This window comes from Loxodonta africana, chromosome 18 (genome assembly GCF_030014295.1).
Source record: "Loxodonta africana isolate mLoxAfr1 chromosome 18, mLoxAfr1.hap2, whole genome shotgun sequence".
Lineage (NCBI taxonomy): Eukaryota > Metazoa > Chordata > Mammalia > Proboscidea > Elephantidae > Loxodonta > Loxodonta africana.
In genome coordinates, this window is record NC_087359.1 from 56,073,011 (window position 1) to 56,082,434 (window position 9,424).

Sequence of the window (9,424 nt, forward strand, 5' to 3'; positions counted from 1 at the left end):
GTTATGGTGTTGTGCCCCGAAGTTGTATGCTCTTTTAAAATCCCTCATTGATTTACAAAATCTAAGTCTGTAACTGTGACCAAAACAAGACGTCCATAATAACAAGCCTTTTCTTCTTCCCTGAATAAGAAAAGCTCGTGGTACAGGAACTCTAGGAGAGCATCTTCAGAAACAAAGTTAAACCAGAGAGATGTTTATCAAAGAGTGAAAATTAGAGAATGTCTGAACCAAACAACTAAGGAAGTATCTTTGGAATGTAGGTTAAAATTACCTCTGTGCCATTGCCTCTTTAATATTCTCTATCCTCCTGAGAACTCTAATTCAGGGCAAGCAAACCTCACCCTCCTGAGAACACTAACTCAAGGTCCTAAAATCCTCACCTGCCTGAATAGTCAGAAGATGCATGGGACTGTGTCAGGTACTAAAAATCTTACAGAGGAAAACATTCATCTTTTCCTGTACAAGGAAGCCTTTTCCAGTACAAACCTTTGATTCCCACTGTCTAAGACTTTTTCCCACCTGCCACCCCATCGACCCCTGCACAGACACACACTCACACAGGCAGGCCTCACTCAAGCTACAATGCTATCTTCTCAGCCTACTAAAATCCTAGGTCTTAGGGACTGAATTGTGTCCCCTAAAAATATGTGTCATAAATTCTAACCTCTTTGCCTGTGGTTATCATCCCATTTGGGAATGGGTTGTCTTTGTTAAAGGAGCCCTTGTGGCACAGAGTTAAAGTGCTCAATTACTAACCAAAAGGTGGGTGTTTTGAACCTACCGTCGCCGCACAGGAGAAAGATGTGGCAGTTTGCTTCTGTAAACACTTATAGCCTTGGAAACCCTATGGGGCAGTTCTACTCTATCTTATAGGGTCACTATGAGTCAGAATCCACTAGAAGGCAGTGGACCTGGTTTTCGTTGTCTTTGTTATGTTAATGAGACAGGTTAGTGTAGAGTGTATCTTAAGTCAATCTCTTGAGATATAAAAAGAAATTAAAAGCAAGTTAGCAAGCAGAGGTGGCGGAAGATACGTGCCAGGCTACATGAAGATGGCCCAGAAACAGAAGCTCAGAAGGGACCAGGACCTTTCTCCAGAGCTGACAGAGAAAGAAAGCCTTCCCCTAGAGCTGACACCCTGAATCTGGACTTTTAGTCTCCTGAACTGTGAGAAAATAAACTTCTCTTTGTTAAAGCCACCTACTTGTGGTATTTCTGTTATAGCAACACTGGATAACTAAGACACTAGGTATCACTTTAGGTCCAGCTAAAGTCCTATTTAATCTTTTCCATGCTAACTCCAGTCTACAGTGATTTCTCCCCCTCAAATTCCTTCTGAATTTATGCAAATTTCAATTCTATTATATAATCAAAGCTTTTTAAAGGTAGTCTAAGGCAATGTTCCTTCTCCCACACTTCCTACGATACTTGAACAATGTCTAGTGAGGGAAATGTTCAGAAACAGCCTATTCCACTGTTGGCCAAACCAAATTGTTCTTTTTTGAAACATGAGTCCATGTCCTCTTTTCAAACAGTTTCAAATATTTAAAGATAACTATCATTTACATCTCCCTAACTTTCCCCTCCTCCAAGCTAAACAATATTTCCAATTCAACTGATCCTCCAATGTCCCGGCTTCTAGATTCCTTGTCACCTGAGTTGCCCTCCTCTAAACAAATTATAGTTTGCAAAACTACATCTTAAATGTGGTACTCAGAAATGAAAACTATGCTCAGGTAGGGTCTGACCAGTAGAGTATGAGGCTACATATAACACAAGACAGCATGTTTAGCTTTTTCTAATAGCACTCTTTAGTGAGTCCGTTAAAGTCTTTTCTTGCATAGACTACTGTCAAGACAGGTATTTTCCCCTTCCTCTGTTTTGATAAACAGTTTAAGTATATGACTTTATACTTAACACAACTGAATTTAATCTTGCTGGCTTTGGCAATAACTCTGAATCTTAATTCTGTCCTCTACCACACTGAGTCATCCACAAAAATATGCATGTCTTCTGAAATGGCTTTAGCCATGATGCCAATTAAAATGCTGACCAGAAGAACAAGGACAGATCCTTAAGACATGATGCTAAAGACATCCCTACAGGTTGACACATGACCTACTTATTAACACAGTTTGGAGAGTGAGACCACTGTAAATCCATAAGCTGTATCTGTCATATTAACATTATGACAAATGTTCAAATAATCTGCTTATATCAGATACGTAGTCTATATCATTTCTCCTTTCCAGGGGTTGGCAAACTTTTTCCATGAAGGACCAGATAGTAAATACTTTTGGCTTTGCATCTACAGTCTCTGCTGCAACTATTCAGCTCAGCCATTGTAGTGTAAAAGCAGGCACAGACAATATGTAAATGAACACAATAATATGTTCTACAATATTACTGTGTTCCAATAAAACCTTATTTACAAAAACAGTTGGCAGGCCATAGTCTGCTGACCCCTACAAATCTACTGGTCTGATATGGCTAACCAAAAAGAGAGAACTAAAATGAGTTTGGAATAATTTGTTCTTAATAAACCCACTGCTTTAAGTGACTAAAATCTCCTTTTCAAGTAATCTGTTCCAGAATTTTACTGTAGATTTACCAGTTTGTAGTGTCTAGAATCTGCTTTTTCCGGACCTTTTTGAAAAGTAGGATGTCTGTCCATCCTCAGTTTCCCCATACCTCTGAATCACCATGATTTTTCTCAGAATAATAATAGTGGCTCTATAATTGCATCTGCTAGAACTATCCTATTCATATTACAAGACTGAAGTTGTCAGAGCCTAATGACTTGAACTTAAAGAGACTATCTGTTCTCTCTTCTCTCACCTACCTTGGCTTTAATTCTTTCTGATGTTATTTCTATCTTTTTCAGTTTGAAAATCATTTTCCTTCCTGGAAAAGGCAGAAGCGAAACATGAGCTAAGCAGTTCTGCCTTTCTCTCTAGCACTTACTAGCATTGCAATATTTTCTCCAAGCACTGAGTCTTATTCTTCTTAGCTCAACATTTTAGTTGCCGTTTTTCAGAAAACTCATTTGATTTCCCATTTTAGTTTACTACTGTTTTATATTTATTCCTGGTTATATTCTCTGTTTCTTTCCATTTTCATACATACTGAGTTGATTTTTTCATTCCCTTAAAATCATATTGACTTCTTCCACCTGTTCTGTGATTATTTGCAATTACATGACCAGAATTTCCTTTTACAAGCCTTACAGAACCCAACATATTCCTTTTAAGAGTCTCAGCTATGAGGTCTGCAGACCCTGAGCCTACACATCATGTCTGAAGATGCTCAGCACTACTTTCAGTCCCTGTAACACATCAAACATTGTCTTATTCACTAATTCATGAGTGACTTGTCAGTCAGGGACCTTATCTTAAAACTTTTTGAGCAGACTACTTAGCACAGTGGTAGCAGAGTAGTTAAACACTTGGCTGCTAACCAAAAGGTCAGGCGGTTTAAAACCGACCAGCTACTCCACGGGAGAAAGAGGTGGCAGTCTGCTTCCATAGATAACAGCCTTGGAAACCTATGGAGCAGTTCTACTCTGTCCTATAGGGTGTTATGAGTCAGAATGAACTCAACAGCACACAACAAGCATATGTTAGATGCATAATAAAACAAAGCTGAAGAATAATGAAACTAACATATTTCTATTCTCAGGTAGCTCAAAATCAACACAAACCTATCCATTATTAATAGAAAGACAGGTAAATGAACATAAAGCCCCAAGACTTCCACAAGGCTTCTACTGTATACATCTATATTCATCAAACTCATTCTTAGAAAACAATGACACGTAACCTGGAAAGGATTTTTTTTAAATCCTTATAATTCACCTCACCCTTCCCAATTCTAATAGGTTTAGCTGTACACTTCTAAACTTCTCAAGTACTGGGTCACAAGGGGGTGGCAAGGACTAAGGAGAGAATATGCATGAAATAGGAATTTCAAGCAAAACAGTAACATTTTTGGATGAAAATTTCTCAAGCACTAACCATACTACATACTGCTTTCAGTTCTCCATGCCACTGAAAGAAACCACAGATCTGGATAGTTCAACAACAGAAAATTTTTAAATCACCTCACCTGGTTTTATAATTCTTTCAGAAAATTTAACTTATTGATCATATTTTGTATGAACTAATTATCAAAACTGTTTTGCAACGCCTCAAGCTCATACTAACTACCAGGCAAAAGGAATCCATAAGCATGTTAAATAGGGAGTCAGTCAGACTAGATGAAAAAAAAAAACCACCACTGATAATCTGTAAGTGGGTCACCATTCGAAAGCAATAACCATTATCACATGAGGCCATATGCTCTAAAGTAGAACTACATGGGTTCAAATCCTGAGTCTACCATACAACAGGCTGAGTGTGACCTTGGACAAGCTATTTAACTTTTCTGTGCTTGGTTTCCCCATGTGTAAAATGCGTAATAATATCTATACCTCATCAACTTATTTTGAGAATTCCATAAGCTAAAACACGTTTATGCTCAAAACAGTTACTGGTTCATCGTAAATATGCAAAAAACATTAGGTATGATTTTTCTTACTATAGATATTTTTAAATGATACATGTATTTTAAATAAGATACAAGATCCATGCAAAAACATCTTCCTGATTTCATACATCTTTACCCAACATTCTATTGAGTGAGCCTAAAAACTATTTAGTTATGCTTATTTGGGAAAGCTCTTAGTTCTCAAGTTCAAGAAAATTTTGCTAACTTACATCCATCGTTCTCTTGGATAACAACATAATTTTGTGGAAGGTCACTCATGAGGTCATTCACCAAAGCTTAATCCATTCTAATCTGATAAACTCTAAATTCTCTTTAAAGTTGAAACAATCACCTGTTTTAAGTTTAAGCTGACTTCTCTCAAAAACTATTACCACTTTACTGGCCAAAGGTCTTCCTGGTCAACAAGACCCTCTCTTTATTCCAAGGATGTACCCATCATCAGAACTGTCATCTCAAACCTGGCCAATCAATGGTTCAAGTACAACTAGAATGTGTGGGCAATGATATGCAGAGTCCTAGTTACCAGTGAAGTCTTGGGAAGGCTCTGTCCATTTAATGCCTTAGACATTCTGCACTAGGAAAAAAAAGACAATGAGTCACACCGTCCTTTGCACAGATGCTAAATCCCTAGTCATTTTCACGTCAGGGGCCTAAAGTCACTATCTACCTTACATGCATCAGAGCTTCTCAGTGAAATCACTGGACACTGCTGCCTGTATATTAGGGAAAACAATGTGATTTCAAAAAGATGAAAACCAGAAACAAAGCACAAACCACTATATCCCGACAGAAAAAGGATGTTTCCTCACCTGCAGAACAAAACACTTTGATGAAAGAACTGAGACTAAAGGCCACTTAACTGCCTGCTAAGAGACTTAAGTTCAACAAGTTGCCAAGAAAATAACTGGTGAATTTATCACCAATGAACTAAGTGTGCAGATAAATCCCCACGTTCCTTCACTCCAGTGAAAAACTGAAACTTCACCCAGCGTTTCAGGTAAAAGAGAAAGCAATCCTTTCGTGGCACTTACCTGCAGCTTGCCCAGTCTTCGCCAGGAGAGACCCCAGTTCCAGGATGCTCTGTTCTTTGACCTGCACTGCCTCCTCATCGTTCTCCTGAATGTCACGTTTCACTGGGAGGGGAAAATGCAAACCCTCTTAAAATTCTGACAAAAAATGAAGACTGAGGAAAATTTCACCCTCACAAGATCCATTACAAGCTCAAATATAGTCACCAACAGACAAATTCCAGAGTGCTTAGAAAAAACAACCTTTAAGTGAGAAAGCATAAAATGATCATGTATAGGTAGGGTATGTCCCATGTACATCATTAAAACAGATTCCTCCTCTGATTCACCGATGCCTTTTCATTTTACCAGTTAGGATTCCCTCACCCATAAACACTGAAATGCCTCATACAGTCACTTGGTTAAAGCAAAATTAAAGCAAGTCTTTCACACTTACAGCTCTGAGCCCCATGCCAGGCACCATGTTCTGTGACAATACTAAGCACGCCTGTACATTTACCTGCACAAACTAAACTCAAATGACCAAGTTACTGATAACTGCAAAGTTAAAAGCCTTTAAGTAAACTTTAGGTCTGCAGAAAGTCTCAGCTGATGGGTGTTAGGGATAAGCAGTTCTTCAAGGCCATTCAGGAAAAACAATCCCATTAAAGCTCCAGTGTGATCCTGAACAGTTATAGTTAGGAGGAACCACTGCTTTATAACGGATTCGGATCCTCTTAAAATAACTTTGTGATATCTATCCCACTTCCAACTGTTAATAACTATTCTACCACTCCAACATCAAATGGCCTTTCCAAGTTTGTAGTGATAATTGTAATTATCACCACTACTAGTTTTTACTAGTTATCACTTCTCTTAGAAAGCATCATGACTTGACAAAAACTGAGATTTTAATATTCCATGATGGAGTCCGGAAAAAGTAAGGCTGTCAACCATCATGACTCAAGTTGGCTGTAACAAGTAAGCTTTCAGGGAACTCTCCTAGTATAGTGGCAAACAAAAAATACTCTAATTATAATGTTTACCACAGTTCCTATGTTATAAAAGACAAAATATTAGGCATTGAGGCACAAGGAAGTTAAAAGTCATGCTTTCCACATTAGTTCCAAATTTCAGTGTGTACTCCCAGAACAAAACCACGTAACTGAGTGAGATGATTCTGGTTCTGTAATTGTAATGGAAATCAAGATAAGAACTTCAAAACAAAACACTCTTTACCAATATCATCCATTCGCAGATGCATCTTGACCCCCCACCTCCTGTCCTTCTCCAGTACTTCCAAAGATAAAGACATCAAGATCTTGTCACTGATTGCTGTGCCAAGTCAGGAGTACCAAGATCCCACAGACAAATAAAAGTCAACATAAATGCCAACATCCTGGCAGCCCTACATACACATACATTCTCATACTACTTGTTGATCCAATTCCAATCTTCTCAAACTACATTATTAAAAAGATCACATTACTACACGTGCAGTGAAGAGCTAGCCCATGCCCTAACTAAACTCTACGATCGGCCATTAAAAGCCTTCTCTGTCATCAAACTTTACTTTTGTTCACATCTGCATCCTAGTAGAAAGCTGTCAGAAACGACTAGCTGGGGTTCCCACTTCAGTTTTCCTACTGTGTACAGGTGCAAGACAATCACACTACCGTGTTAAGAAAAATGTAATTTTCTCCGGCAGTGCGCGGCCGGCCAGTTCCAAAGAGTTCCCTGAACTCCGCGGCTGACAACTAACTCTCTGAACTCACTTCCAACCTCTACAGTGGAGACCGGGACGATTAGTCACCTCCTCCAGCCGGGCGGTCCCACCCCAAGCACCTCGCTCTCACACCCTACACAGGGAAAGAAGAATGTCTCGGCCACCTCCTCAAACCAAATGCCGATTCCAGGCACATGTCCCCTCGGTACTTCCCACGTTCAGAAAGGGGCTCCCCTTTGCTGGAGCCTTCCGTCGTGGGGCTGGGGAGAAGTAGCAGCTCCCAGCGTCCCGTAGAAAGGAAACTCCAAGAGAAAGCGAGCGCTCGCGCTCCCACCCCGGGCAGACAGCGCTGATAGCAACGGCGGGAAATGCCTGTCCTAAGCGGGTTTCGACAAGGCCCTTCAACTCCGGTCTCTCAGAACAGTTCGCAACAAGCCCGCCGGTCGGAACTGCTCGCGGTCCCGGGCCAGCCGTGTGGGCTACAGCGGGGACAACGCCGGGGTGGTGGGGGCCCCGGCTCGGCCCACTCTCCCACCCCACGCTGAGCCCACCGTGAGTCAGCAGCCGATGAGGGCACGCGGGGGTAGCCTCAGGGCTTCTTACCGGACTGGGACCCAGGGGACTCCAGGGAGCCCCGAGCGGCCTGTGCCCCCGGCCCGGCCCCCCTCACACACACAGTGAGTCAGCAGCACCAGAGCCGGTTAGCACGGCCCCGCTCCGCCGCTGCCGACCAACACAGGCCGAGCTGAGCCAGCTGGGCCGGGGAGGGGGCGCGGTGGCCTTTACCGATGGAGTGGAGGATGTCGATGGAGGCCTCCCGGTCGGTGTTGAGTAGAGACTGGGCTCTCTGGAACTCCACCACCGCCGCCGCCGCCATCTTACCGCTCTCACACCGTCCCCGGCCGCGGCCACCGACGCCGGAAACACACACCCGGAAAGCCCGCCTCCGTGTCCCTCCCCCGTAACGCTCCCCCTCCTCCTTTCCCAGAGCACCACGGGAGTTGTAGTCTCTCCGCCAGAGGAGGAGAATTGAGGGGTGAGGGTGAGAGCTGGGGGGGTGCCTCGCTGGTGGGTAGTAAGCTCCTCAGCACCGCCTAGCGGCCGGCACGCGCGGAAAAGAAGCGGTGCCTAAAGAAGTCTAAAGCCCAGTGCTACTCTCCGCTTACTCCAAACTCCCCTCACTTGCCCTTGAAAGGAGTTTTTGAGCACTTGTTTAGGTATTCAGTGAAAGCTTTATTTTAGCTTCCACGTTTAACCACTCATTCGGTGCAATAAACGAGTTTATAAAGTGGTCGTTATGTGGCAAATAACACCATTCAAAGGCATTCAGGTGTCTAACAACGTTTGTTAACACACACATCCTTTTTCCAAGTTTGAACCCTACAGAATCCTAGCCAGCCTGTGATTTAAATCCACTAGTGTCAGAGAAAGCTCTCTTTCCCAAGCAGCCCATTCAATCTTGAAACAGCACTGGATGTTAGAAAATGAGATATCATCTTTCACCCATTCATTCGGTAAATACCTCTTGAGGGTCGCCCGGAAGTCTAACAAATACTCCAGCTCCCCAACCCAAAGAAGAACAGATTTTTCTTCCCAATATTTCCAGTTCCTTCAACAAAAATCAGATAGCTGAATGGTTGTCAAGTGGAAGAAGAAAAGACATTCTATGTGACCAATGAGGGTTGAGAACTAAGGGAGGTAATTAAAAAATATACAGAGGCAGTACGATGTGAGGAAGACCCTTCAGCGGTGACAACAGTCCAAAAATGGAATATGCTGTCCCGTAAAAGAACTGTAAAGGGAGCCTCACATTGCACCCCTCTGTGAGTGGTTTCGCGGTAGAATGGTGTGGCAGTCTGCTTCCATGAAGATTTACAGCTTTGGAAACCCTTCGGGGCAGTTATACTCTGTCACATATAGGGTGGCTTTGAATTGGAAATGACTACACGGCAGTGGGCTTGGGGTTTGCATTTGGGTTTTGTGACTAGGTTAGGCAACTTTAGTTTTTTTTTTTAGGCAACTTATATATCTTTCTCCTTTTATCCTCCTAACAATGTTCAGTAATGAAGATATTATTTACCCCCCTTTTAGGTGAGGGGAAACCCCCGTGGTGTAGTGGTTAAGTGCTACAGCTGCTAACCAAGAG

General features: G+C 42.1%; 1 protein-coding gene across 1 annotated transcript in view; it reads right to left on the reverse strand.

Annotated features, from left to right (window-relative positions):
* Positions 1-8,198, reverse strand: part of PSMD11 (proteasome 26S subunit, non-ATPase 11) — a 33,015-nt gene extending 24,817 nt beyond the window's left edge. Inside the window, exons 1-2 of the mRNA XM_003414536.4 lie at positions 8,065-8,198; positions 5,577-5,678 (exon numbers count right to left, since the gene is read on the reverse strand). Of these exons, the coding sequence (XP_003414584.1) occupies positions 5,577-5,678; positions 8,065-8,155 (193 nt within the window). The 5' untranslated portion in view covers positions 8,156-8,198. The remainder of the gene's footprint in view (positions 1-5,576; positions 5,679-8,064) is intronic.
* Positions 8,199-9,424: the final 1,226 nt, after the last annotated feature.